The sequence below is a fragment of the Trachypithecus francoisi genome, unplaced genomic scaffold (assembly GCF_009764315.1).
Source record: "Trachypithecus francoisi isolate TF-2019V2 unplaced genomic scaffold, Tfra_2.0 Lachesis_group4, whole genome shotgun sequence".
NCBI classification, from domain to species: domain Eukaryota; kingdom Metazoa; phylum Chordata; class Mammalia; order Primates; family Cercopithecidae; genus Trachypithecus; species Trachypithecus francoisi.
Window position 1 is genome coordinate 72,313,619 of NW_022681469.1, and position 16,246 is coordinate 72,329,864.

Genomic DNA, 16,246 nt, shown 5'->3' on the forward strand with positions numbered 1-16,246 from the left:
CATGGTGATTCCCATGTTCAGTAAAAGACAAAAAATTTATTTACTTTATTTATCTTTATTTATTTATTCTATTTTTTATTTATTTAATTGTCTTGAGACGGAGTCTCGCTCTGTCGCCCAGACTGGAGTGCAATGGTGTGATTCCAGCTCACTGCAAGCTCCACCACCCGGGTTCAAGCGATTCTCCTGCCTCAGCCTCCTGAGTGGCTGGGATTATAGGCACCCACCAGTATGCCCGGCTAATTTTTGTATTTTCAATAGAAATTGAGTTTCACCATGTTGGCCAAGCTGGTCTCGAACTCCTGACCTCAGGTGACCCACCCACCTCAGCCTCCCAAAGTGCAGAGATTACAGGTGTGAGCTGCCATGCCCAGCCAAAATTTTTATTAATACTATTTTATAACAATAACTTGCATAGTTGTTTGCATTGATAATTAATAACTAATAATTGTACTACTAGAAACAGTTAATTTGAAGCCAGGTGTGGTGACTAATGCCTGTAATCCCAGCACTTTGGGAGGCCGAGGCAGGTGGATCACCTGAGGTCAGGAATTTGAGACCAGCCTGGCCAACATAGTGAAACCCCATCTCTACTAAAAATACAAAAAATTAACCGGGTGTGCTGTCGTACATCTGCATCTGTAATCCCAGCTACTTTGGAGGGTGAGGCAGGAGGACTGCTTGAACCCGGGAGGCAGAGGTTGCAGTGAGTCAAGATTGCGCTATTGCACGCCATCCTGGGTGACGAGAGGAAAACTCTGTCTCAAAAAAAAAAAAAAAGGGCCGGATGCGGTGGCTCACGCCTGTAAATCCAGCACTTTTAGAGGCCCAGGTGGGCAGATCATGAGGTCAAGAGATTGAGACCATCCTGGCCAACATGATGAAACTCCATCTCTACTGAAAATATAAAAATTAGCTGGGTGTGGTGGTGTGCGCCTGTAGTCCCAGCTACTTGGGAGGCTGAGGGAGGAAAATTGGTTTAACCCGGGAGGTGGAGGTTGCAGTGAGCCAAGATGACGCTACTGCACTGCATCCTGGCAACGGAGCAAGACTCGGTCTCAAAACAAAACAACAAAAAAAGAAAGAGTTAATTTGAAATGAACCCCAGTCAAGAATCTTTAATAGTTTATATTTTCCTCTTAGCTAGCTTATTATATGCCTCAACTTATCAGTGGAAGCTGTTTTTCTCTCTCTCGTTATATGCTTCGTCAACATAGCTTTATGGAAGTTCATTTGTCTTTCTGACTTAGGTTGGAAGTTAAAGATAAGACAGATGAAGTACATTTGCTTAACGAAACATTAGCAAGTGAACAGAAAAAATCAAGAGAGCTCCAATGGGCTTTGGAGAAAGAGAAAGCGAAGTTGGGACACAGTGAAGAATGGGATAAAGAAGAACTTGAGGTACTGTTATCTTTGTCTTTAAATGTCTCTAGAAAATCCAGAATGATAGAAGAGAGTCTTGAGACTTTCCTCCATCTAAAATGTCAACTTTAGACTTCTTAGTAAGATGCGGTAAGTTGCTCACTTAGGCATTCAATACTACATAATGTTATCTAAACCATATTATGAGGAAATGCTAATGGAATGTGATTGGTTTGTTTGTTTGTTTGTTTTGCTACATCCAAGGATGCATACAGACTGTTCTGCTGCAACATGTTTTGGTCATGTGAATTGGTACACAGAAATAAACATAGCAATCCTGTCAGTTTAATACAGAAGTAGTTTTGGTTCCTGTTTTCTCCTAGGGAAGAGGAACAGGGATACTTTACTGGATCCCTCACTGCTTAAGAACATTTAAAGTGAACATTGGCCCCTTTCAGAGAGACACACCCCTGCTTTGCAAAGCTCTCAGCTCAAGGCAGGTTGTACCACTACATGCAGTATCTACTTTTAATGGAGATGGAGTTGTCTCACTAGCTCAGAGCTCTTCTAGCCACTTAATCCTAATTCCCACTAACTCTGTGCTGAAAAACAATGTGTTGCCGGCATTTGTGCCCGGTTTTTTATTTTTAATGTCCACTGTGTTAGCCTCCAGGCAAAGAGAACTCTCTGCCCAGCAGGGACATAATATATCCCTAGGTACCAATTATAATTTTTTAACCATTAAAAGTGTATGTATATTTTGAGTTATTTGCCCTTAGCCTTGCTTTCCTTATAAGCCCTATTATGTTTAGCATTTGATACTGCAAAACACAAGGTTTTACAGGAACTCCTATCACATTATATCAGGAACATTTATTTTTTATACAAATTTATTAATGTGCACAGGAATCTTATCAAAACGTAAGATTTCCAGGAACAGTTATATTTTTAAAGGTTGTTATTCTTACAAGAAATATACGTTGCTTCATTACTTAGTGAGGTTAAGATTTTTTGAGAAAAGTATTTTACCCTTCTTTTGTTTATATTTCATGATTTTGCACTAACTGCTGAACATTTAAGTTAATAAACTAAATCAGTTCTATTTTCTAATACAGATACTATCAGCATAGTATTAATAAAGGCATGGTTGTATACTTATAAAGGTTTTTTTTGTTTTGTTTTGTTTTGTTTGAGTCAAAGTCTCGCTCTGTTGTCCATCCTGGAGGGCAGTGTGGCACAATCTAGGCTCACTGCAACCTCCACCTCCCAGGTTCAAGCGATTCTCCTGCCTCAGCCTCCAAAGTAGCTGAGACTACAGGCATGTGCTACTGCACCCAGCTAATTTTTTGTATTTTTAGTAGAGACGTAGAGACAGGGTTTCACCATATTGGCCAGGCTGGTCTTGAACTCTTGACCTCAGGTGATCTGCCCGCCTCAGCCTCCCAAAGTGCTGGGATTACAGGCGTGAGCCACCATGCCTGGCCAAGTATTTTAATAATACTAACAACTTCTTAAATTTGACTTTCTCATACTAGGATCTGAAGTTTTCACTTGAGAGTCAGAAACAAAGGAATCTTCAGCTAAATCTACTTTTGGAACAACAGAAACAACTACTGAACGAATCCCAGCAAAAAATAGAATCACAGAGAATGCTATATGATGCCCAGTTGTCAGAAGAACACGGTCGAAACTTAGAGCTTCAAGTACTTCTTGAATCTGAGAAAGTTCGAATTCAGGAAATGAGTAGTACCCTACATAGGGAGCGGGAATTGCACGCACAGCTGCAGAGCAATGATGGTACTGGGCAGTCTCAGCCGTCCTTGCCCTCAGAGGACCTACTGAAAGAGCTGCAAAAACAGCTAGAGGAAAAACACAGTCGCATAGTAGAACTGTTAAATGAGACTGAAAAATATAAACTGGATTCTTTGCAAACACGACAGCAAATGGAAAAAGATAGGCAGGTTCTTAGGAAAACGCTGCAGACAGAACAAGAGGCCAACACTGAGGGACAGAAAAAAATGCATGAGCTCCAGTCCAAAGTGGAAGATCTTCAGCGCCAGCTGGAAGAGAAAAGACAACAAGTTTATAAGTTAGACCTTGAAGGACAGAGACTACAAGGAATCATGCAGGAATTCCAGAAGCAAGAACTAGAACGAGAAGAAAAACGAGAAAGTAGAAGAATTCTATATCAGAACCTTAATGAGGTAAACTGACAGTTTCTTTTTAGATATTTTTAAGGAAAGTACTGCAGCCCTTTGATCATTAAATTTTGATACTGGATTAAATTACTTAAATAACTATATGTAAATCACCTAAAAATGAAATATATAGACATTTATTGGATATAAACAATAATTGTGTTCCCTTAAGGTAGACTGTGATATGCTCTTCACTTACAATTATCGTTTTCCTTTTCTGTCCAAAATTGCCAGCCAGCCACGTGGAGCTTAACCAGTGATCGAACTAGAAATTGGGTTCTTCAACAGAAAATAGAAGGAGAAACAAAGGAATCAAACTACGCTAAATTGATTGAAATGAATGGAGGAGGAACCAGCTATAATCATGAATTAGAAATGATCAGACAAAAGCTTCAATGTGTAGCTTCAAAACTACAGGTTCTAGCCCAGAAAGCCTCTAAGAGGTTAGACTTTTCTGCCTAATGTTTGGGAAAGCAGCATTCTTAGGCTGGGTAGACCCCATGCCTCTTTGACAGCTAGCCAAGGGCAAGGTAATGCATGTTTGCATTAGGAGATGCTATTCTTTAACAGAACTCAAATGTCTGAAAATATCTAACACTTTGACCCAGGGAAGAGAGCACAGGATATAAGGGAGAAGTGATAGGTGAAGTAGAATGTTGCCTGCTCTGTAATGTTTGTGGTAGTAAACACCCCCAATTGAGAAGGTATGTTTTGACTTTTTGTCTTTTTCTTGAAGACTACAGTTTGAAATAGCAGATGATGAAGATTTCATTTGGGTTCAGGAAAATATTGATGAAATAATTTTACAACTACAGAAATTAACTGGCCAGCAAGGTGAAGAGGTAATACTTCTTAAAAGTTATTTCTGAAGCATTGAGAGCAAAGATTTAAAGAAACTGAACCATTTGAAACTTGCAGCATATTGTTTATACTCTTTATAGAGTTTTATTTGTGTCTTTTCATTTATTTTAAATATGAGTAATAATGCTTGCTTTCCCCCAAGAGAAGAATGAAGGCTTGTGGGGGAAGTTAGCTTTCATTATTGTTATTGAATAATTATGTTGACCTTTTACCGTATGGAGACAAGCTTCCTGAAAGAGTGATCTGGCTTCTATCCTCTCTACTCCATGAAACACCCTTAGATGCCTACCAGTGTCTAAACAATTGACTAATCTGGTGAATCTTTTCAGTCTTTTTCTTGACTTCTTTGTAGCATTTGATACTTTTGATCTCTTTTATTTTCTTAAGACCTTCTCTTTCCTTGCCTGTCATGTCAGTATTCTAACATTTCTTCTGCTTCTTTTATCAGTTACCTTTATGGTTCCTCTTCCTACCCTCTTCCTTCTTTTCTGTAACCTATAACTATGAAAGCTCACACAGTCCAACACCCTGAGCTCTCACTAGACTTATTTATTAAACAAATACTTATATTGAACACTTACTCTGTGCCAGATAAGTGCCAGATAGGTTCTGGAGATACAGTGAACAAATCTGACTAAAACCTCACCCTTATGGAGCTTATCTTTAGTGGACTGTGGTTCTAGTCTAGACCTCTGTCCTGTGTTCCAGGCTTATTTGTTTTCTTTTTTGTTTTGTTTTTTGAGATGGAGTCTTGCTCTGTCACCCAGGCTGGAGTACAGTGGCGCAATCTCAACTCACTGCAACCTCCGCCTCCTGGGTTCACACTATTCTCCTGCCTCAGCCTCCCGAATAGCTGGGACTATAGGCACTTGCCACTACGCCCGGCTAATTTTTTGTATTCTTTATTAGAGACGGGGTTTCACTGTGTTAGCCAGGATGGTCTCGATCTCCTGACCTCATAATCCACCCTCCTCGGCCTCCTAAAGTGCTGGGATTACAGGCGTGAGCCACCGCGCCCGGCCCAGGCTTATATTTACAGTTAGTTACTAGACATTTTTCCTTGGGGAAATGTACCCCATAGCGACCCTATAGGAACCTCACAGGCACATTCCAAACTGAACACCATCTTCCCTTTCTCCTTCCTGCTCCAGACCCTCATTTCTAGTCATGATACCGCCCAGTTTAGAAAGCTGGAAGTCACCATAGACCACTTTCCTTCACCCTTACCTGCACGTCTAGATAGTCACTAAGTCCTGTCCCTCTTATCTTCTAAATACCTCTCCCACACACCCTTTACTTTCTGTCCCTTAGGCATTGCCTCCATTCAGGCTTTCAGCATTTCTTACCTGGCTGCTGAAACAACTTGCTGATAGGTCTACCTGACATGAAGATTATATCTTCCCTAATTTCCCCTGCTTTGTACATTACTACCAAAGGAATTTTTCCAACACATAAATTTTGTGTCGTATTTTTGCATCAAGCCTTTCATGACTCTCCATTGCCTACATTTAGGTCTGTTATTCATAAAGTAAAGCAATCTAGACTTAACAGGCAACCTACAACACCCCGAAAGGAATACACACTCGCTCAAACCTCTGTGCCTTTTGCTTAGTGTGCCCTTATCTTTTCTGCCTGGTAAATATCTACCTATTACCGAAGACTCAACTCAAGCACCAATTCATGAACTTTGTTGCTCTCGGTGCCTATTCACACTTTATATGCATTATTCATATCCATTTGTGCTTAAGTGACCTTACACCATTTTATTTTTCCAGCCCAGCTTGGTGTCCCCAAGTACTTCTTGTGGCTCCTTGACTGAAAGACTACTGAGACAAAATGCTGAGCTGACAGGGCATATCAGTCAACTGACTGAAGAGAAGAATGACTTAAGGAACATGGTTATGAAGCTGGAAGAGCAGATCAGGTGGTATCGACAGACAGGAGCTGGTAGAGATAATGTATGTCCATTTTTAGCATCTCCATATATGAGAATTAGTACATGCTTATCGTTTCTGCTATCTAGTTCAAGTTTTAATCCTGTTAATGTAAAACTATCACATACCTGATTCTTAGTAGGATCTGTAGAAAATTTTATAGGGATGACAATAATACTACTATTATTACTAAGTTACTAATAATTACTGTTATTTATTGGAAACCATCTCTGTACTTGACTCTGGGTTGTATACACAAAGAATGTCTAATCCACATCTACCTTATACCTGAGAAAACTGAACTGAAGTTGTAGTCAAACCAAGATACATGTATCTCCAAAGCCAGATACTTTGCTACCTAGGCACCAACAGCAGATACACAAAATGTTCAAATGTGAATCCTGACTGTTCTCTTCGGTTACTTACCAGTTATTGTGTTCATGACTCAAATAGAAGGTGCTGTTAAATTATGTCTTTCAGTCTGATAAATTACGCTGAGAATTTACTTAAAATTTTTCCATTTAAAAACAGGTATAAAATTAATTGCTAGTTTCCATAATCACCCAATATAAAGATAGAAAAGACCTGTAAGACAACTGTATGGTTAAATACGTGATAACACATTTACGTGCCTTTTATAGAAATCCACTTATTATGTACATACTGGCTTTTTTCCCACTTCTCCAATACACTATTTCAGGCACAGGCTCAAAATTTGGACCCAAATGATCTGTTAGGTCTCTTGAAGTTTTTAGTTCAAAGCTCTGCTAATCTGTTTAACCTTCCCTGTGGCCAGGCTTTCTCAAGGACTTTTAGTTGTAAAACTAATGTATTTAGCAAAGGACCATGTACTTAGAGTTAGTGTATATGCATACTGTCAGTTGAGATTGGCTTTGAACTTTGGGTGGGGTTAGAAAGTTGAGACTGCATCATCAGTGAGCTAGCTTTAATATGTTTAGCTCAGACTTTTCTTCAGAGACTTGTTCTTAAAAATCATGTAAGTAGTCTGTGGTCTTTGCAGTCTTCCAGGTTTTCATTGAATGGTGGTGCCAACATTGAAGCCATCATTGCCTCTGAAAAAGAGGTATGGAACAGAGAAAAATTGACTCTCCAGAAATCTTTGAAAAGGGCAGAGGCTGAAGTATACAAACTGAAAGCTGAACTAAGAAATGACTCTTTACTTCAAACTCTGAGCCCTGATTCTGAACATGTCACTTTAAAGGTAGGAGACATCTCTCATCTAAACATCACAGTTTGTTCTATGTTTTTGCCTTCTTTCATCTCTCACTGACCTTAAATAAATAGACTAAAGAAATTTAGGGCCGGGCACGGTGGCTCACGCCTGTAATCCCAGAACTTTGGGAGGCCAAGATGCGTGGATCACGAGGTCAGGAGATTAAAACTATCCTGGCTAACATGGTGAAACCCCATCTCTACTAAAAATACAAAAACAAAAAAAAATTAGCCGGGCGTGGTGGTGGGCGCCTATAGTCCCAGCTACTCAGGAGGCTGAGGCAGGAGAATGACATGAACCTGGGAGGCAGAGCTTGCAGTGAGCCAAGATTGCGCCGCTGCACTCCAGCCTGGGTGACAGAGCGAGACTCCATCTCAACAAAAAAAAAGAAAAAAAAAACATAGATGGTATTCAGGTTTTGTCTCTAGGTCTCTTTATTCAGTCTTTGTCATGAATGCAAGTCACAGAGGTTTGTGGAAAGGCATGCCCAGGACTGGGACCAGATTAACCTCTATTAATGGTCACAGTAGCAGCATCCTGGGCTCGTGGTTCCACTTTCCCTGGTTTCATCCCTAATAGACCAAAAGAATGTTATATGTAAGAGCATCATACTCTGTAAAATGGTAAGCCCTCTGAAAGCCTCTCCAGTGACTAATAATGAATGTTGTTAAAACTACCTTAATCAGTCAACATAAAATTCAAAACATAAAAACTTTTGGAACATTTATTCCGGTTTATGACTCTGAAGGGATAGAAAACATTAACATTTAAAAAGTTAGATTAGGCCAGGCACGGTGGCTCACACCTGTAATCCCAGCACTTTGGGAGGCCGAGGTGGGTGGATTACTGAGGTCAGGAGTTTGAGATCAGCCTGGCCAACATGGTGAAATCCCATCTCTACTAGAAATACAAAAACTAGCCAGGCATGGTGGTAGGTGCCTGTAATCCCACCTACTTAGGAGGCTGAGGTAGGAGAATTGCTGGAACCCGGGAGACAGAGGTTGCAGTGAGCCGAGATCACACCACTGCACTCCAGCCTGGGTGAGAGAGTGAGACTCCATCTCATAAATAAATAAATAGGCCGGGCGCGGTGGCTCAAGCCTGTAATCCCAGCACTTTGGGAGGCCAAGACGGGCGGATCACGAGGTCAGGAGATCGAGACCATCCTGGCTAACACGGTGAAACCCCGTCTCTACTAAAAAATACAAAAAAACTAGCCGGGCGAGGTGGCGGGCGCCTGTAGTCCCAGCTACTTGGGAGGCTGAGGCAGGAGAATGGCGTGAACCCGGGAGGCGGAGCTTGCAGTGAGCTGAGATCTGGCCACTGCACTCCAGCCTGGGCGACAGAGCGAGACTCCGTCTCAAAAAAATAAAAAATAAATAAATAAATAAATAAATAGATTAGTGACCCTAATGAAAATAGCACTGTACAATTAAAAAAAAAAGATGAAATTGGGATGACAAAAATATTTGCAATTAATATTATTGAGGGCTAAATCCTAAAAGAAGTCTAACTATTAGTATTCAGACTCCATTGACTAAAAGAGGCAAAAGTGTAAAGCTTAATTTATCTTAAATTTCACCTGATAAAGTAGAAAACAGTGATAGGATACCTGCCATTTTATCACTACTACCATTGCTACTACTACTACTACTACTTGTTAAAATCTAGGTTATTTTCCCCTGGAGAGCAGGTTGAATGTTTTCTTAATGTCTTTATGTTCTTCTCTTCCTTAAATATAGAGAATTTATGGCAAATACTTGAGGGCAGAAAGTTTTCGAAAGGCTCTCATTTACCAGAAGAAATATCTGCTGCTGTTACTGGGTGGGTTCCAGGAATGTGAAGATGCCACTTTGGCCCTGCTTGCCCGGATGGGGGGGCAGCCAGCTTTCACGGATCTAGAGGTGATCACCAATCGCCCAAAGGGCTTCACCAGGTTTCGGTCGGCCGTCAGAGTATCCATTGCAATTTCCAGGTAAAGAACTTGAAGGAAAATGCATTTTACTAATAGACTCTCTAAAAGGATTAGTTCTTTTTAATTCTCCCTCTATTCTTTTCTGGTTATACTCTATATTTGTATAGTAGGCAGTATGTGCCATCACTGAAGCATGTCTGCTTTGTTTTTCTAGGTTTTCATTCAGCAGGAATACTGGCAGGGTATGTGTAGACTATGAAAAGGGCCTTCCTAGGTCCAGGCAGCTGGTGACTCAGAGCTGGCCTATCCAGTCAGGGTTGCCTTTTAGAAAACAATCTGGACCGGGTGCAGTGCCTCATGCCTGTAATCCCAGCACTTTGGGAAGCCAAGGCGGGCAAATCACAAGGTCAGAAGATTGAGACCAGCCTGGCCAACGTGGTGAAACCCTGTCTCTACTAAAAAAACAAAAAATTAGCTGGGCGTAGTGGCAGGTGCCTGTAGTCCCAGCTACTCAGAGTGAGACTCTGTCAAAAAAAAAAAAAAAAAAAAAGGCCTGGTGTGGTGGCTCACATCTGTAATTCCAGCACTTTGGGAGGCCAAGGCAGGCGGATCACAAGGTCAGGAGATCGAGACCATTGTGGCTATGCTGAAACCACCCCTTTACTAAAAATACAAAAAAATTAGCCAGGCATGGTGGCGTGCGCCTATAGTCCCAGCTACTTGGGAGGCTGAGGCAGGACAATGGCATGAACCCAGGAGGCAGAGCTTGCAGTGAGCTGAGATTGCACCACTGCACTCCAACCTGGGCAACAGAAGGAGACTCCATCTCAAAAAAAAAAAAAAAAAAAAAAAAAATCTGAATAAGCCCATGAACAAGCTCACACATGTAAATAAAAGATTGTAACATTTAAAAATGTGCTTGACAAATTACTTCTTAGGCTGGCATACATTCATTTTCTTCATTGCTAAGATAACCCAGTTTTGGTGCCCAGCTATGGAAGGTCCTTTCCTAACTGCATTCAAGTCAGAGGTTAGCCTTTAGGGCATTGGATTTTTGCTAGTGCTTTTGTTGTTCTTTCTCTAGTAATCCCAAGCAAAGAACTCTGGTATTCATTCTGTCTGTGATTGACATGCAGCCAAGACTCAAACTACTTTGAGGACCTGGCCCACTACAGTCTTCTGACCTGGTTGTATGAATACAAACACCAAGGCTTCTCCATGCATCCCCCTCCCTTTTAGGAGGCAGACAGATCTTAAAGGAATTTTGCTTTTTAAAGTTCTTTCTGTCAGGTCACATCTGATGCTTCTGTAAGGAGTTTTACCCTTTTTTTCTTATTTATTTTTCTCTAAAAATATGGCACAATTTTTTAATTGGAAGCTGTCTGAGATCACCTGATCCAGAATCTCATTTCACACTTGAGGAAACTGAGGCAGGGAGAGGTTACAAAGCCAGTAGTGATAGAGCTGGGACAACCAGCTCAGTCTCCCAAGTCTCATTCATGCTGGCTCTGGAAACAGGAACACAAGTTGTTTTTTTTTTTTTTTTTTTCCCGGGCTGGAGTGCAATGGCCGGATCTCAGCTCGCTGCAAGCTCCGCCTCCCAGGTTTAAGCCATTCTCCTGCCTCAGCCTCCCGAGTAGCTGGGACTACAGGCGCCCGCCACGTCGCCCGGCTAGTTTTTTGTATTCTTTAGTAGAGACGGGGTTTCACCGTGTTAGCCAGGATGGTCTCGATCTCCTGACCTTGTGATTCGCCCGTCTCAGCCTCCCAAAGTGCTGGGATTACAGGCTTGAGCCACCGCGCCCGGCCGGAACACAAGTTTTATCTTAGTGTGGGCCTCAGAGCCTCCTTGCTTCTGATATTCCATATTGTAGTCTCCTGGTTTCATTTACTCTTTCTCACCTTACATTTCCTTCATCACCTTGTATAGAGTAAACCAGGGTAAGTGCTGGTAGATGCATTGATGAAAAAATAGATAATTCCTGCCTAAATACCTAAAGGCAGCTCACTTTCTAGTGGGGAAGACTAATATGCACAGAACTTAGAATATAATAAATGAATGGGAGGTCACAGGAGTTAGCTAGTAATTTTGATTAGAGGGATCTAGAGAGGCTTCATGAAAGCAATGTAGAAGTTGTTATTGACAAACTTCACTCTGCCCCGCTTTTTCTTTTCCAAGATTATGTTTATCATATTTTGACCCTCCTAAGATGGAGCCTTGGAACTGATTCAAAATAAATCAAAACTGGTGCTCCAAAAGCTCCTTGGGCCATAATGGGGCAGGTGGTAACTTGCTGCACCTGGTTCATGAAGCTAACACTCCCATTCCTTTTGAAACCAACATTTTTTGTCCCTAATCAAAGGGACAAGAGCCTCACCCACCTTGCAGCATTCCCAGCACATTCTTATTGCCAATTTAAGGGTCTTTTTGTTCTCTTCTTATTTCATCTGCCCTTTATTCTCTATTCTCTTTTCATTACTTCTCACCCTTTTTTTGCCTACTTTTCCCATCTACTTTTGCCTTCCATCTCCTTGTACCTCATTTATCCCTCAAGCCAGAACCTGATGCTGACAATATAAGAGACCCCTAATGCCTCTCGGGAAGGGGATAAGGGGATCTTGAATCCCTATTCCTCTGTTCCAGTTGATTTTGTCACAGTGGGCATTGACATAGTTTAATTGGGCAATCATGAAATTTGACATATGTTCTATGTTCATATTTAAATGTGTGATGTGATTTTTGTAGGAAGTATACATACTGTTTACATTATAGATGTGCTGTGAAATTTTATCTTGGAATCTTTTTTAGAATGAAATTTCTGGTTCGACGGTGGCATCGAGTCACAGGTTCTGGTTCCATCAATATTAGCAGAGATGGCTTTGGACTGAATCAAGGTGAAGTCAAAATAGCATATTTTCTTATGTTTATGACTCTCTAAATCAGAGGTCCCCCACCCCCAGGCTATGGACCCATACTTGTCTGTGGCCTGTTAGGAACCAGGCCGCACAGCAGCAGATGAGTGGCAGGCATTACTGCCCGAGCTCCACCTCCTGGCAGATCAGCCATGGCATTAGATTCTCATAGGAGCACAAACCTTATTGTGAACTGCACATATGAGGAATCTAGGTTGCGTGCTCCTTATGAGAATCTAACTAATGCCCGATGATCTGGGATGGAACAGTTTCATCCAGAAACCATTCTGTCCCCTCTGGGTCCGTGGAAAAATTGTCTTCCATAAAATACGTCCCTGGTGCCAGAAAGGTTAGGGACTGCTGCTCTGAATTACTGCATGTGTAATACTTACCAAATAATGAATTCTGGAAACAATGTTTTCCAAAGACAAAGCCCTTATAACTGCCAAAACTAGGTAACTTCACTGTTTTAAAGAGGGTAATAATAGCTGATTTTCATGGAGAACTTAGTCTGTACCAGGCCATGCTCTTTTCATGTATTCTCCCAATCCTGTGATAGAAGTACAGTTGTTACTATTCTCACTTTTAGATGAAAAACCGAGGCATGGAAAACACATGTCATTTGCCCCAGAATGGCCAGTAGGGAAGTGATGGAATCAGGACCAAACACTGGCAGTCTGGCTCCAGAGCCCACACTCTTCATAACTGCATTTAAGGCACTGGTTCAAGACAGGATTGCTGTTAGTCATATGGAAGAATTATGAAGTTTTCATAATTTAACAATATTCAAACAGGTTTCTGAGTTTACCAAGAGGTTGTATAATAATGGTAACAGCTAAAATTCCTTCTCTCTATACCTAGAAGTGGAAACAAACTAGGGCTTGAACATTTCTGGCAATAAAGATGAGGTCCAAATCTGGGGAGCACACAGAGGTACAGAGGACACAGCATCCCTGTGCTGTGTATTCATAGTAAACCACCTTTACATACTCTACCAGGAGCTGAGCATCCGAGAGAGGGGAAATAGATTGGTACCCTACGCAAAGTATTTTGAAATATCATTACACTGAAACAGCTGAAATTTGTACCATAATGAGTTGTGTTTTATTAAAAGTTAGCAAATCTTGATTTTAAGTCAATAGAGTGGAATGTTTACATTAGTCTAATATTTTTTATCCACATCATTTCCCACAAACCACACATACTCAGACACCCCTCACCTCTCATCTACTTAGAGCTAAGGTCTTTAAAAAAGAAAGTATGCCAATTAAATAATTTTATTTGAGACATAATTCCAGGTATCAGAAATACTCATATTCAAAAGTAAACAAAATAACATTTGAAAGCCAAATTTTTGTTTGCACTGTTTCTCCTTTAGCAAGAATAATAGGAAATGACTATAAATAGGAGATGGTATAATATAGTGTAATAGTCTTTTGAGCAGTTATCTATTTTGTAGAAATTTTTTAAGGGCTTGGGATTTTATTTTTCTTTACAAGGAATATTTTGGGTTACTGTAGGTGCAGAAAAGACTGACTCATTTTATCATTCTTCTGGTGGGCTGGAGCTATATGGAGAACCAAGACACACAACGTATCGCTCAAGATCAGATCTGGACTATATTAGGTCCCCTTTACCATTTCAGAATAGGTAAGAATTTGATAAAACCTGCCTGGAATTGTTAAATGTATTCATATTTAACAGAGAAAAATGGACATTTTTAGAGCTTTGACTTCTTTGCATTGAGACAGACATCTTTGTTATATATAATTTACATAATCTGACCAGGCGTGGTGGCTCACACCTATAATTATACCCAGCACTTTGGGAGGCTGAGGTGGGCGGATCATGAGGTCAGGAGTTCAAGACCAGCTGGTTCGAGACCAGCCTGGCCAACATGGTGAAACCCTGTCTCTACTTAAAATACAAAAAAATTAGCCGGACATGGTGGTGGGTGCCCGTTATCCCAGGTGCTGGGGAGGCTGAGGCAGGAGAATCACTTGAACTCAGGAGGCAAAGGTTGCAGTAAGCTGAGATTGCGCCACTGCACTCTAGCCTGGGCAACAAAGCAAGACTTGGTTTCCAAAAAAAAAAAAAAATGTACATAATGTAAGGCTCAATGTAAAAATGTAAACACCAGTGTTTGAATTTGTAACTGATTTCCAAGGGTATAGCAAACAAAGCTGACCAAGTGTTATTTGGTATATGCTGTGATTAGATATTGGGAAAAGTATTGACTAAAATTGATAGTCTCTGACCATTATGAAAAGCTTAACAATCTTCATGACAAGATGCATTTATACATACCCAATTTATTGAGACCTCTGCCACAAGCATTGTATTGGACATTCTTATGTTGACTTAGTAGCATCTTTGAATTTATTGAAGAGTTGTCTCTTTCTCATCCCAAACTCCAAAGCTGAAGCTTGGGGGATATACATTATGTGTGTACAAGTGACCCACCTTTTTAGGGAAGGGAGTAGAGGCAGGTTGGTAACTTGTATGCATATTTCTGGATAACTTGATTCATGTACATATTTTTAATCCTTTAGGTACCCAGGCACTCCAGCTGATTTCATTCCTGGTTCTTTAGCATGTTCTCAGCTTCAGAATTACGATCCTGACAGAGCCCTAACAGATTATATCACTCGGCTGGAGGCACTGCAAAGACGACTTGGAACTGTACAGTCAGGTGCTCTAAGTTTAACCACATCTTGGCAGCACCACAGTGCTAGACCCACAGCTCCCCTTTCTTTGAAATTCTTTCACACTCATCATTAGGATAATCAAAGCTTCTAGTTTAGCGCATGAGCTATTAAGTTAGCCAAAGCTTAAACTCTTGTAACCAGCAGAGAAACTGACTTTAAATAATTTAAGTGAAAATATGATTTATCACCCCAGATCCCACTCCTCCCAAAAATGATTTCCTACTATCTTCATTCAGCGGACTGATGACACAAAATGCACAATGAGCACCAATGTGCAAGGTACTCTGAGTCTACAGAGCCTTACTAGAGAACGTATTCCTAAGTAGTGCATGGCAGAAAGTGGTAAGGCCGTGCCGCAGCACTCCAGCGTGGGCAGCAGAGTGAGACCCTGTCTCAAAGAAAAAAAAAAGTGGTAAGGCATGCAAATCGGGTGGAGTTAAGGAGGAAGCCCTTGCTTTAAGCACTTAATGTAACCATTTTCCCTGCTACTATATTGTGCTTTTATGTATTATCCGAAAAAATTATCCCACTTTAAAATACTTTGTAAGGATTCTTTTATTTTTCTTTGTTCAAAAACAAAAAGCAATTCATACTTTAAAATAAAGGTGGTATTCCCTGTTCATGGAAGGAAAACCTCTTTTCCCTATCTCACTTCAGTTCACTCCTGTTTCAAAGACTTTGAATCATTTAGTAGTTTATCTCTTCCTTCAAGAAAGCATTTGTTTAAACCCAAGCATCTTGTAGTACTAGGAAACTTTTATTATCATAGCTGAGTTTGCTTGTTGGTTTGCCTTGGCTTGTTTTGTTTTGAGCATCCAAATTTCACAAAACCCAGATTTTGAAGACCAAAAGATTTTTCAAAAATGTATGAGGTATAGAACATTCAACTTTGAGAGCACTTTAAAAAAAACTCTATACATTAGTCTCACCTACTTTGCTATAGAGTCAGTCATGGTGATTTTTAAATATATATTCAAAATCTCTTAAAAATCAACTTAAGTATATGGGCTGGGCACAGTGGCTCATGCCTGTAATCCCAGCACTTTGGGAGGCCGAGGCGGGCGGATCACGAGGTCAGGAGTTCAAGACCAGCGAGTTGGAGACTAGCCTGGCCAACATGG

General features: G+C 40.7%; 2 protein-coding genes across 7 annotated transcripts in view; one reads left to right on the forward strand and one right to left on the reverse strand.

Moving 5' to 3' along the window:
- AKAP9 (A-kinase anchoring protein 9) overlaps nt 1–16,246 on the forward strand; it is a 182,048-nt gene that overhangs the window by 164,886 nt on the left and 916 nt on the right. For 3 of the 6 annotated variants that reach the window (XM_033194791.1, XM_033194795.1, XM_033194794.1), the window contains 10 exons: nt 1,251–1,401; nt 2,898–3,566; nt 3,795–4,003; nt 4,297–4,402; nt 6,197–6,379; nt 7,377–7,577; nt 9,332–9,564; nt 12,314–12,399; nt 13,938–14,067; nt 14,970–15,109. In XM_033194791.1, coding sequence (XP_033050682.1) covers nt 1,251–1,401; nt 2,898–3,566; nt 3,795–4,003; nt 4,297–4,402; nt 6,197–6,379; nt 7,377–7,577; nt 9,332–9,564; nt 12,314–12,399; nt 13,938–14,067; nt 14,970–15,109 — 2,108 coding nt within the window. Of the gene's footprint in view, nt 1–1,250; nt 1,402–2,897; nt 3,567–3,794; nt 4,004–4,296; nt 4,403–6,196; nt 6,380–7,376; nt 7,578–9,331; nt 9,565–12,313; nt 12,400–13,937; nt 14,068–14,969; nt 15,521–16,246 lie in introns of those variants that run through there. The other 3 variants (XM_033194793.1, XM_033194796.1, XM_033194792.1) reach the window with 1 other exon arrangement.
- LOC117073642 (lanosterol 14-alpha demethylase) overlaps nt 1–16,246 on the reverse strand; it is a 47,967-nt gene that overhangs the window by 5,077 nt on the left and 26,644 nt on the right. The gene's annotated exons all lie outside the window — the stretch shown is intronic.